At 35.2% G+C, this 13,792-nt stretch overlaps 1 protein-coding gene across 3 annotated transcripts in view; it reads left to right on the forward strand.

Annotated features, from left to right (window-relative positions):
* Positions 1-13,792, forward strand: part of LOC135688540 (pleckstrin homology domain-containing family M member 2) — a 30,336-nt gene that overhangs the window by 9,500 nt on the left and 7,044 nt on the right. For 2 of the 3 annotated variants that reach the window (XM_089115766.1, XM_089115765.1), the window contains exons 8-19: positions 176-271; positions 1,154-1,226; positions 3,995-4,177; positions 4,604-4,849; positions 7,610-7,738; positions 9,168-9,237; positions 9,855-9,924; positions 10,435-10,528; positions 11,652-11,716; positions 12,292-12,374; positions 12,729-12,867; positions 13,637-13,706. In XM_089115766.1, the coding sequence (XP_088971892.1) occupies positions 176-271; positions 1,154-1,226; positions 3,995-4,177; positions 4,604-4,849; positions 7,610-7,738; positions 9,168-9,237; positions 9,855-9,924; positions 10,435-10,528; positions 11,652-11,716; positions 12,292-12,374; positions 12,729-12,867; positions 13,637-13,706 (1,318 nt within the window). The remainder of the gene's footprint in view (positions 1-175; positions 272-1,153; positions 1,227-3,994; positions 4,178-4,603; positions 4,850-7,609; positions 7,739-9,167; positions 9,238-9,854; positions 9,925-10,434; positions 10,529-11,651; positions 11,717-12,291; positions 12,375-12,728; positions 12,868-13,636; positions 13,707-13,792) is intronic. The other variant, XM_089115767.1, reaches the window with a different exon arrangement.

The following is a 13,792-nucleotide window of genomic DNA, read 5'->3' on the forward strand; positions in this document are numbered from 1 at the left end:
TTTCATTCGACTTATTTTATTATTTATCTCATTATCACTAGGTTAAAATTGCAACTGTTAGGGCTTTAAAGTATCACAAAACCTGTTCAGCGTCATATTTGTCACATTTTTCCGAGCGTTTTCATGTTGTTGTAAAATTGACTCAATACCGTAGCTGAAATGCTGATTTGTTTAGTTTCAGGACTCATTCCCAATCAAAGTCATTGTCCCGGATAAACCTAGAGATTTTAGCAGCAATGGTAACAATGGCGAGTTTCTAGACGAGGTAGAGGTGAGTGTTGCCTGAATGTAACTATTTATTCAGGACAAGTTGATTAATACTTTTTGCCATCCACATTTTGCCAGTTGATGTTTCTGTCAATTTTCATTGTTGTCAATTGTTAAATGTTTTTACATTTATCTAGTAGTCATTTGGTCTGCAAATAACAGTGTCGAGTTTCTCTGATGCATAAGTATAGGAAGTTTTGCGAAGAAGGCACATGTAAGCAAAAAGGACCCTATTGTAAGCAAGTAAATTGGGTATTTACTCTTGTTTCTGAAAAATGGGGGGAGGGGCACTTGCCGTCTGTGTCCTTGGGTTCTGTGTCTATTGTCTATGCTTTTAAGTCAACTAGAGTACCAATGCATTACCTAGAAGTTTAACTTGTCCTTTTACAGAACGAAATACAAAGTGTGTAGCTATTGGTAGAGATACTTTATTACATCTCCGAATTATTTGGTTGCAATTATTTGTTGGTAGAGTTATTGTTTTGTTCCAGTGCCAGTTCAATTTTTGTTTTATGTTTGATGTTGAGAGCTTTTCAGATGGATTGGACATTTTTACTTTTTTTGATCATTCGTTTTTTCGGTAAACAATGTTTTTAGAAGTGTTTTGTAGTTCATGTTTGTTGAATGGGATCTGTTTCCAGAATGTTTATGTTTCAAGTTCCCTGCTTTGGGAGTTTCATTTTCGTTTCGTGGCTATGCAAAATCACTTGTTTCATTTATATGTTCGTTTTTCCTTTATTTTCGCTCTTGTGAAAGCATATATTCCCTAAGCTTTGAGACTTCTGTTGATTTTTATCTATTTAATTGTCTTTTTCTAACGTTTAGTGTTTATGAAGAAAAATATGTTTGGGAATGAGATTCAGCGTATCTTAATGAATTTTTTTAGGATGAGGACGTCTATGAGAAGTTTTTACTTGGTTTGGATATACAGGCAGAAAACAAGAAGGAAAACGATAAGCGTAAGAATCTCATTGGCTCATAGTTGATTTACCCGGACATGATTGGTTGCTTGCTGCTTAGCAACACCAGTATGTCATATAATCAACTTACCGCATTTCTTTGCTTGTTTGCCGCGGCTTATAATATTTTCGGCGGGTTTACAATGAAGAGCGCCGTGTCTTTTTTCCTACTGAGAATTTCCCTATGTTTTTTTATTTCGAATTAAAATTTCGCCAATGTCATCACAATGAACGATCCAGCTAGGATTTCCTGCGTTGGTTAGTGTGGAGCTAAACTAGTGAGGCAGTTGATGATGAAAATAAGAAAGAACAACATAACAACTTTGACAATGATAAGTTTAGCGATAAGGGAGAAATCTTTTCGAATCCTAGAGATTATAGATTATCGATTTTGGAATGCATTGTTGGAATCTGCTCTTTAGATATTAAACTTTCGATTTATTTTCTGACGCTGAAGTGGTTTAGAATCGAATTTTTTTGGGCGGCCAATAAACAACGGCGGCTTACAATCAAAGAAATATGGTATGAATATAGTAAATAGGCCATTGAAATCATTTCGTGCTAACTACTTGCTATTAAACAATTGCTGTCAGACGTGAATATTCTTTTTTACAGCTGCTGCTTACAGTTGATATTATATTTCATGATAATTTTTATATAAAACGCACAAAAGTAGATACTCAACGTATAAGGGTATTTGGTTAGCAGTCCGGCTGGTTTTCTGAAAAAACTTTATTTATATGGGTCTTTGTGGATTGGTGATTCTGAAAATAATATCTGAGAAAGGAATAGACTAAGGACCTTTGTGTCTGTTCTTGGCCGGTTTCGTGTTTAGTTCCATTTCGATTTTTAACCTTTCACAAGGACCTTTGTGACTCTGCTTGGCCGGTTTCGCGTTTAGTTTCATTTCAATTTTTAACCTTTCACAAGGACCTTTGTGACTCTGCTTGGCCGGTTTCGCGTTTAGTTTCATTTCGATTTTGATATTTCATAAGGACCTTTGTGACTGTTCTTGGCCGGTTTCGTGTTTAGTCTCATTTCGGTCTGTACATTTGCATATGTTGACAGAATTGACGAGAAAATGGGATGTGGAAAAGCTTAAATTAAGCTGAGTGGATAATTTCTTTTAAATGAAGCGGAACGGCTTAGTTAAACCTTGTTTTTAATTAAGTGTGAATGCGATTTTTATCCTCTTGCTTGAAAATATCCTGAATATAAAATTCAAGGCATATGCAGTTATGTTTTCCCACCCTTTTCTTTCACTTTTTCATACCTTTATTAATATTATCACGTTCAGAATTTTTAACTCACACCTTTATACTGCTGATTTTTTCTGGGTCCACTATCACGAGAAACTTCTATACTTTTACCAATATCCTAAGATGCTCGTTAATTTTTCCATGGGTATCTTCTCCCTGTAATATCGCTCAGTGACGTTTTTGTAGTTTAAAAGAACTAGAATCCCCATGATAAATGCAAGACAGAGGAAACTAAAAATTTGTGGGCGGTCATTAGTAATTAGCGGATGAATGAAACGTACTGAAAAGGCTTTTTAACTCCCTTTTCTCACGATATAAACGGGATTGTACAACCTCATCCAAAAATTCTAGAAATTGGAATATTAATGAATGACATTTCTACTAACGTTAAAAAATAATTGTTTTGATTCTTTGTTTCTCAGAAGGAGGACTGACTTTGAGTTGCACGCAGGCTAATAAAACAAAACCTCTAGACTGAAGTTTGGCAATTTGATCCAGCATCAGAAAATTATTAATAAAAGTATAATATTTCATGCTCAATTTGTCTTTAAGCAAGTCTTAAACTGGTGTAAATCGCCAAATCTGCCTATATTGTGATACCGACTGTACAGAGAGTGCGGTTTAAAGATCTTATATATTGCTAAAATGCTGTTGTGGGCTGAAGCTGAAACATTTAGTGTTGTTGCTATTTGCTGCTGCTGCTGTGCCGTACGCTGCTGTTTTTTGAAGGAAATACTTTAAATTTTCATCGGTCCCGATCGAAATTTTGTTTTTCTTGTCTTGTTTCTGCCACGCTTTTGAATCCCAACTATATAGACTTTGTAGAGAAACGCTGGACTAGGTGGCGTTATTTTAGCGCGAGTACCCGCAGAATTACATATTTTGTTATAGTCTTTATGAAGCAGTTGATTGCTATGTTATATTTACCGTTTTTGCAATCAGTACTCTCACTGCACTGAGACAGATTGAAATGATAGTCAATGATAATCACCTAGTTTGCCGCGTGTAGTAGCAAAAGGTCTAATTATACTTCAAACTGCACGAATTGCACCACGGGTTTACTCTAGAATCAAAGAAAACGCTCTCAAACCCGACAGGAATCTTTCCTTTCATCAAGCGTTAGGACACTTCTCCAGTTGTTCTTACTTAAATTTCATGAAACCATATTCTGAAATAGTACTTTTATGTAAAGTTATGCTGTACATTCAAGCGTTTTTTCGTTAAAAACGAATGTTTATTGCAATTGTATGCAAACTTCTGAGAAAAAAAAAATTCAAGCTCTATTTTTCATTTTTTTCAAGAAATTGCCATCGGTCTTGAATAGCCGAAGGTCGTGATAAATTGCATTATAAATGGGATTTGAATTTAGACTGACAATGACGCCTGCTTTCTTCTTTGGCAAAAAAAGATGTTAGCTAGGGTTTTCAAAAGCAAATGCGCTCTGAGGATCAAGTAAATAATGGAAAATTTACTATTTTATGGTATTGTATGCTACAACTCTTCTAACAGCAACCCAAGGACTAAGTCTGGACCAAGAAATATCAAGCTCCAACGCGGATAGAATGGCCGCTGACCCTAGGGTACTGTCACCGGAGCTTCATAACACACATGATATGGATTCCAAGCCAGCAGATTCAAGCTATGCTGAATACCAAGCCGATGTCACTCTTCCTTCCAGTGTCAATTCTGAAGGCAAGCTTAGACAGTTCCCTTTTAGGCCTATTGAGTTAATTAACACGCATAGAAGATTTGATTTTATCATTATTTTTTTAGTATCTGTAACATCCATTTGAACCTCTTTTGCTTTTCTGGTTGATTCACACTGTTTCCTTGCTATAAAAATACTTTTTGTTGCATTTGTACGAGTTCATTGTTTTAGTTTCATCAATTTGAGAGTTAAAGAAAACCTCATAACTTTCAAAACCAAAACGAAAAAAAACTCTTCCAAATTGATTACATTATTTCAGAGCCAATTTACAAAACAATTGCTAAACGATTTTCAAAAAGGAATATAGATTGCGATTCGTTACTTTTCTAGTTTTAAAGTTATTTGTGACTTCCCCCAGTAAGTAGGGGACAGTTTTGTAGGATTAAACGATTCAAATTTTCAATTTTCAGATGCCTATCGCATAACCTATGTGAGCAATGAGGATTTCGACGACAATGTGGATCATTTACGTCAATCAAGGAATAAAGAGCGATCTCTCAGCCTAGATTCCTTCGATAGGTTTTGCAGAAGTGGCTCTACCAATAAAGACGACCGTGACAAGTCCAGAGGTGCATATGATGAGGACGATGAGGACGATGACGAATTTGTTAGGAGAGAGCTTGATAGGCCATCACCACCAGCTGATGCTGTCACGGGTAACTTGCTACCATCATTTTTATATATAACATGTTAGTTATAATGTTTTTGTTACGATCCTACCAAGTGTTAAAACAGAAAAAACCACCTTAACCTGAGCCAGAGGTTGGAAACAGATTCTAAATTTGAATTTTTGCAACACAGAATGCCATGGAAGATCTTGATTCTGAAACGTAGCACGCCATGTTAAGTTTCTTTTAGAAGGCAATCAGTTTATTGGTAGAGAGATGAGCAAAGTAGCTTGAAATTTTTCAAACCGTCATGGACATCTCTTGGCATCACTAAAAATCTTGCCAAAAGTTCCTAAGCTGTTTAGTCAATTTTCAGTCTATTCTCATTTTACGTCTATATAAAAAGCCAAGTTACCCCTTTCCTCCCTAAATCAAAGTTGGAAAAGCACCTCAGCCACCATAGTTTCTAAAATACAGAATACCTACTATGGAAGTGTATTTCTATGAAGAAAAATCCAACATTGTTTGAAATGGGAGAGGGGAACAGCTAATTTAAATGACATTAATGTTGTTGATCTTAGAAGATTTTCGGCAAGAGTTGTAGCTTTGGTGTACATGCTGTAGAAGACAGGCATATGATGTAGCAAAAATGATCATAAATAATAAGAAAGTGAATAATAAGAATTGGCATGAAAAATTAACTTCTTAGAGTCTAGTTAAGGCTCAAAGATCTAACAGTCTAATACATTAGCTATTGAAACAAGCATATTTAAGCACATTGCAAGGAATAATTTTTACGATGCATGATGACAAAACAGTCTTTTCAGCCTTGCTGTCTTTCATCGAAAATTAATAGTTTACATAAAGTTAATGAAAAGGTCACTTTTTCAGTTTAACTGTTCATCAATTCTACATAACTCGTTTGAGAGTTAAACTGGAAAGCTGTTTATGTTACTTCTTTCGTGTTTTTACTCGCTTATGCATGCATGCAGCCTACGCAAATGCAAATAAAACAAGCATAAAACAGTACAAAATAACTGTTATGTTGAGTTTACAGCTAATTTTTTTATCGTCATTTTGCGAAAACTGGAATCCAAAATGGCAAAACTGCACCAATTATCGAAAAACACATGTTTTATCCACAATTCAGGTTTCCATATCGCTATTGGAAATAAACTTTTGCAATTATGGTAGCTATTTTATAAATAATTAAACGACCTGTTTTCCACATTTATGTATTTTCCCAATCAAAGTCTGTTTTTTCCAAATTTTTGTGAATATGAAATATGTTTAGCTAAATACTAAAAGCGGTGAATCTGTCTTTTCTCACAAGTGATTTTACAGAAACCCATAGATATGCAAAAACGTACGTATTCGCCTTTAATGCCAAAAGAAGTGTTTGTGAAGCCCAACACTTGTGCGGCTTAGCAGCAAAACAATTTTCTTTAGAGCTCAGAAGCCTTATGAATTAAGTACATTTATTTTTTCGAAAAGAGTTAAAATTCGCACTGATATATTGTTGTTCTGCTTCCATGATTTAAATAAACATTTATAAGACTTAAGAATACTCAGTTCTCTCACAAACCAAGCATCCAAGCCAAGCGTTTTCACGGTCATTTATCTGTGGAAATCATCGCTCGCAGCTTGCCTAGATTGTGTGGGATACATTTGATCACTCGATGGAATTATATCGATAGATTTTAGTAGACTTCCTTGCTGGCATAGCCTCGAAGTAGGCAAAAACTGGAATTAGAAACAACATGACGTAAAACGACTAGTAAAATCGTAGAACTTCTGTTGATGTTTTTTTGGGGCTAGCTATATGAATGATGAATGTGTCTTATTCGTTGACTTCCTTTTTTGACTGCATTTGTTTTGATTGCCCACCTCTCTTGACAAATAAAGATTTCATTGGAAGGTACAAGTATTTGGTCAACAGTGCCAATTTGTGTACACAGCTGGAAGCTTTATTTCAGTTCTGTAGATTTTCCAGACACCCATCCGAGGATTTTAATTGGATTTCCATTTGAAATCGAATTAAGCAATACTGCTATAGCTTTGTAAATCTTGTTAATGTAAGTTGTACCGTTGAGGCTCCGGTTGTTTGTTAAACATTTACAATACCTAAACCTTTTGATTTTCAAGGAGCATTTAAGGCTGATCGTTCAAAAAGCTTGTGGCAACTGCTTAGTCATGACAGATCTAAACAACTTTCCGCCTCCCCCCTTCCCTATCCCTCCCATTACCCTCCTTGATAAAATGCTGGATGCTTTATTTGCGCAACTTAGGTCCGTCCTGTTCCACGCAATAAATTTTGTTCGGAATATATGCCCTACATTTGGAAATTTGAATCATGTCGTTACGTGCTCAGCTCTGTCACTTTTTGTCAATACTAAACTGGACAACTCCAGAGTGGAGGCGAGGGTCTCACATACTACCAGCAAAAAGAACTGGTCGATTGACGACAGAATTATAAAAATAAATCGCACCCCACGCTGGGCGCCAAATATATCTTTAAATATAAGAAGTCTTGATGTAGCTTTATGTTATGTGATCATTTCATCCACTCTTGTATACAAACGTTTGCCCAGATTTCGATTCTCCACATAAAGGTTGCTTATATACTATATAGGCTTAAATTTAAGAAATTCTTGTGTTACTTGGGGTTATGATGTAGTTATATCTGTAGTTATGATGCTTTTTGCATTCACCGTTTTTATTCCTGCTACTTTATGATCCATCACTACAAACATTTATTTATGAAATGAAGAAATTTGAAAAGACCTCATACCGATATTTTTCTTCCAGATGACTCATTTCATACCGCAAGGAGCCTAGAATTATCCTCAGATGCGATTGGCACGTCACCGATGAGTGAACAGTTACCGAAAGACAGCGTCGATAAAGTACTTACCGCGCGATATGATACCACTGCAGGTAAATCGCCACTTGAAAGTCAGCCTTTGACGTTTATTCTTTCATTTTTCTTGAGAACCCTTCTTTGCCTAACACTGAATTGCATCAGACCCAGAAATCATTTATTCAAAACGCCTTTAATTCTTCTTATTACTTCATTTGATTAAACGTCTTTCTTTCGTCTGCCGAATGATTAATGGAATTTGCTGACACAAATAGTATTTGGAGCAATGAGACACTTCCGCATAGACCCTCATTCATTGCATCCCTTTGAGAACATACACATATTAACTTTAAGCGCTGAAGCTTTTAGACTTTGAAAGCATTATTAAATTTTAAAATTCTTTTTGATCGCTTGTAAAAACACCCTGTATTATAAATACAATAGCTACAGCTTTCTTTCTTAATTTCATGAAGTTATCGAACGTAGAGGCCTGCTAGGCCATTGCTCGGCTGGTAATAAGGCACACCCACAGGTCTTTGTGTCACGTAATAGTCTGTGCAGTGGTACTTCTGCAACTAAGCAACAAACACAAACAAGCACAGCGTCGTTGAATGCAATTTTGAATCAAACTTTTTCTGTCCACACAATAGTGGCTTTTTCATGTTGACGTAGATAGAAAAAGCCACTGTTGTGTAGACAAAATGAGTTCGTTTTCACCTTTGGACTCCATTGGTAACATTCTCAATAGGCAAGCGGCACTGATTGGGCAGCCTCAACAATCATGTGCTCGCGCTTCTGATGGGCTTTTTTCTATCCACAACCCTATATACATATTTCCCAGCGTAGATTTTTCTATCAATGTTCTGACGTTTTAAACCCTGAAGAGTGTCATACAAGAAGCTTGGTTAACGTGTTACAAAACGTTTACTTTTTCAAAGCCATTGTTGAATGCTGTACCACAAAAAGATTTTTGCAAATATAAACTTTTTACAACCCAGAGTAAAGAACGGCCCATAACAGCCGTTTATGGAATATCCAGGTGTAGATCGAAAATAACTTGAGAGAAATTATTGCGCGTTTAATATCTTAATTTTTGTCCATTCTGCGACCTCCAATCTCTCAGAAAATTGAAAGTCCAAAAGGACGTTTTTTGCGAACCCATTTTCAGTAAGCATCTGCTAAGTTCTATCGAAACTCACTTTTTTGGAGCAAATAATTTGTGCCTCGTGTATTATAATTTTAACGAGACATGAATGAACGTTTTAACGAAATATCCAGCATATCTTTCTTCTTACATATTTTGTTTTTCAAGTTTGCTCATATTTTGCTGATAGATATGTTGAGTTGGAATTATTCTCATTAGAACATCATATCGAATTAACAATCACATAAACTCATACCGCATCGTAAGCTTAAATTGTTTTACAAATGTCTTACATATTTCTTGAGTTGATTAAATAAATCATATTGGATTGTTTTTTATCAAAACCCACTCTTCTGATGCAGGAATTCTACTCCCAACGCTTCCTAGAAGGCCTAATTTTGCAGACTCTTGTGGAATGTACCGCGACCTCAGGTGAAAAGAGATTTGTGTATTTTTTTGGATGCAGCTCCTAAAATTTGAAGCTTTTTGCTGCATTTTTATTCGATCAATAATACATCTCAACGCTTTAGAGTCAAATTTCTGTACCACATGCTTTTTCAATATGCCGAATCAATGCGATAAAAAGGAAACAGTTAACATTGCGTGTTAAAACCTAGTTTTAGATTGCTTCGTCTGAATTATGTTGCTAGACAAAACCATCTAGTTTCGTAATTATCTGGAAAATTTAGGTACTATTTAGTATTCATCCAGTATATAGGAAAACTTACAACTTGCGTGGTAACAGAGCTCTTTTAGTTGAGCGTTGCTGACACTAATTTTGTTCAAAAAGGCTCTATAAGTCTGAGCTTTATGCAAAATTTCTTTCTAGAGGACATGAATTAGGTACAATACTGATTTCATTTTGTTTTCGTCAAAAATGAATATTCTGTTTATATTCTAGAATTGACAAAAATGTCTTTAGTTTTACTGTCATTGTAAATCTCTGAGTAGAACTTTCACCAGACTACTTTAGTTTCAATTCATAATTCTTTAAATTGACGCAGTGATAGGTGAAGTGATTTCAAATTCATATCCTGGTTGTATTCTAGCATTGACAAAAATGTCTTAGTTCTACTATCTTTGGAAATCTTTGAGAAATCTACAGAGGCTTTTAGAAAGGTATTCTTTCGTAATCTTTATTTTCGCTTTTTGTGCTAAGATATTTAATATCAGATTTCTTCAGCCAGCTTGCAATTTTTTTTCTATAGGTTTTTTTCTTTTTTCACTTATCGTTAACCATGTTATTGTCCTTTTTCCTTCCATTACTTGTAGAATTTGCAAATATTGATAATATTTAGTTATATTCAGATAAGCCATTGGTGCAGCAACATTTGAAGGTAGCACAGAAAAGCGAAAGTGTAATAAAGTAATTTTCGTCTTTAGAGTCAAAAAAAGAAGCCGATCAAATTTGCCATTCTCACGTTTATTTGATCCGCCTCATTATAAACAATTTTGGTCTACCTTTTGTTATTATCCAACATTTAAACTCCAAAAAATGTCGTTTGCAAAGTACTTTAATATGCTATGTTTCTGCAAATATATTGACACATAACACTGATCATATCAATCTCCTTTGTCATTCTTTTTTCATAAATCTTTTGTAATTTTTGCCGTTGGTTTTCGTTGCAGATTTTTCAAGTGTACGTTGGGTATCTATTTGGCATTCGAAAGCAGCTTACTTTGTTGATTACAAATATCAATATATATTTGCTGACTCCAACTGGTAATGTATAACAATATCCTCCCGCTAGATCTTACGATACAATTTCTTTGACCGTTCATGCGGACTCTTGACAATCTACTTATAATTGAATCAGAGTTGAGAAAAGGCCTCAAACTTCCCCCGGATAAAATTTTGCTCTATTTCCTCCAAATATTCCTTGTATCTTTTGAATAAAAGTTTCTTAGAAATGGAATTTAAGTGAAATCATCTATGGTTTGGTCTGTAAGCTTTATCAGGAAAGATAAAATTTCAAGTACAACGGTAAAATCTTTCACTTTATATATGAATTTAATTGAGTTGTGCATTGGCCTACCTCAAATATACTACCTCGTTGAATAACCCTCAACCGGCTAAGAGCCATAGAACCGTTATGTTTTCTGGACTCTGAACTGGGTGTTTTATGCTCAGTAAACTCGACCACTTAGGCTCGTCTTCTATATTGTAACCATTAAGAGATACATTCTCTATGCTTTAACATATCAATCTTGGTATAATATCCTAGTTTCTATAATCTTTGACCAGATTTGCACTGTTTCACCGTGGACATTTTTTTAATATTTAGTTAGTAGCTATACATCACCCCCATCATCATCATCATCATCATCATCATCATCATCATCATCATCATCATCATCATCATCATCATCATCATCATCATCATCATCATCATGTTACTACACTTTGGTGTTGTCAGCCAGTAGTATCTTTTGCCTTGTTTTCCCACCTTTTCTGACCACCATTTATCTCCTATTTATTGTTTCAAGCATTCTGCAACTAGTTTCAAGCATTCTTCTTGGCATTTGTTTTCGCATTTTCTACCTAGTAAAACATCCGCATGATAAAAGACAAAACTCGTCTAAATTTTACTCTGATATTAAAATGAATTGCCTGAGTTAAGTTAAACGGCCGGTTCTATAAATAACCTTCAGTTCACTGCGATTCTTGCACGAGCTTTGAGTCTCGCGTTTTGATTGGATGGTTATAACATCTACATTTGGCAAACCGGAATCGCTTTGAGATCTCAACTTTTAACTCAGGTCATACACTTTAAGTGTTTTTCGACCTGAGCAATGTTGTCTGTAATTTCAAAACGAAATCTAGAAACATTCTTCACTTTTTGCAGAAGCTAAAGATTCTGGTTTCAGTAAGGAACTTTCGATTCCTATTGACAGCGTCAATCGCATTCAGGTGCGTTAAACACTCGCCATTTCTGTTGTCTTTTCTCTCTGTTTTTGACAGAATTCCAAATTTTTCAGTAATTTTTCTTTACTAGGTGTAAGGCAAATTTAAGTACTTTGTAGACGGGTCGATCAGAACGATACTAACATTTGCAAGAAAGCTCTTTTCTGCAACAATCGTTAATATTTTTTGAAGTTTTTGCCATTTTGCATTTTGCTGAGTAACTTGACACTAATTTAGACATTATCATCCAACCAGTCATGCTCTTATAATGTTGACCCAAAAAAATTTAAATTTTCGAAAGAAGGGATTGAGTTGGACCAATATTTTCGGGTTGGCAAACAGTTCAAAATTCCCTAGAAAACTTCTGTATTACCTGAAAAAGCATCAGTTATGTCCAAATCATACTGAACTGCCCAAAGTTCCGAAAATTTTATCCTTCCTTGGTTACTTGCTCGAAAGGCATAGGAGCTTTCGTTTGATTCTTTCCTCTTAAGGTTATTTTCTGCCCTCTAAGGTATTGCTGGTTGTAGCCTAGCAGCTATTTCGGTTTATGACATGAGCAATTTCATATGTCGTTTTAGTCTGGAGTCAATATGCAAGATGTTCTTATCACTCACGATGAAGGAAAGTTGCAACTGTGGACTGGCAATGAAATCATTACTAAGTATGTGTAATTTCAAGAGTAGAGTTTGAGAGCGATTATGAATATGATTGGCATGGTTTGGTAAAAATGATATAGGGAAAGGAAGCCATTCTCTAACAAGATTTGAATTTTCACTGGTCTCTTACATTTTGTCAAGACTACTATCTTTTTCAGGGTTAATTGGCGATATCTGTTTTTTGTTCTTTGTGGTTATTATTTTCCTAGATATTCATTGACTTCTATGCTGTTATAAGGCTCCGGTCTATTTTTTGTTCAAAAATTTGTCAGAAGATTTACTTTTCCTTCAATATTGAGGAAGCTCATTATCTTGAATAAAGTCAGATTTTGGTTTGCAATTGCATGTTCTGTTTTCAGAAATATTATTCTTGCACTGTCATCGAGTTTAACAGCACAGAACGCAAGAACGGTGTCCGTTGAACAAATGAAAGTTGACTTCCACAGAAACCTGGACCTCAAAATAAAAGACTGGTTACTTTACGTTGAGAATGTCGAGGTAAGAAATTAATTTTTGTTAGTGCTGTTAGTGCCGATTCACCAATAAGTAAAGGAACTTTATAATGTCGACGGAGCAGCGCTTTTTTTATTGATTACAGCAGACGAAGCTTTAAAATGAGCCAAAATATTGATAATTTAGTGTTCTTTATCTCCAAGTTAAACATTAAAGACACTAACCACTTGTACGGTTTTTTTTCACTCCTGTCCTCAGTTTCAATAGCCCCTATATCTAACTTCAAAAAGTTCTTCGAAGTTATTTGCAGTCTCAATATAGTGGCGAATGGATGACGTCATAAAATGTATTTTAGAATTTGGAATACATAATGAAACACAGAGCACAGTTAAGTGCCTGTAAATGAGCATGATAAGTTATGGCCAGTAAAAGCTTTATTGGTGTATATAATGCTAAGTGGTTTTTGTGGTTTTTGTTGTTTTTATCTGGTTCATAAATCTCGAACCACAGTGATTTGATTGACAAGACACTGAGCTCATGTGTCATATCTTGGCAAATTTGGAACAGATTATTCACCTAGCTTGTTTTGCATATTTAGAGTTATTTATAGTGTTCATTCAGGTTATGTGGCCAAATTGAAACATTCTGTGGATACATTATTATTGCGTCTTCACTTTGCCACTATAAGGGTATTGCTGGCAAAGTAATTGGTGACGTCATTGTTGTACTCATTGTCTGCATTAGAATGCTTAAGGACAGTAAGGACGTTGAAGCCAATTGATTGGTCTTAACAATGTGTGTATCTTCCTCTTAGGAAAGCGATCTGCTTCATTTTGCGCTGGTGGACTTCCACTCAATAAGTTCTCAAACGGCAGATGTAAAAGGTGCATTGAACTTTCTCGATTTGGAGAGATTTTATGTATTTTGTATACGATATTTTTTTGTCATGTTGCCACTTTACTGGTTTTTC

This window comes from Rhopilema esculentum, unplaced genomic scaffold (assembly GCF_057945365.1).
Source record: "Rhopilema esculentum isolate cy_ngs unplaced genomic scaffold, ASM5794536v1 HiC_scaffold_36, whole genome shotgun sequence".
NCBI classification, from domain to species: domain Eukaryota; kingdom Metazoa; phylum Cnidaria; class Scyphozoa; order Rhizostomeae; family Rhizostomatidae; genus Rhopilema; species Rhopilema esculentum.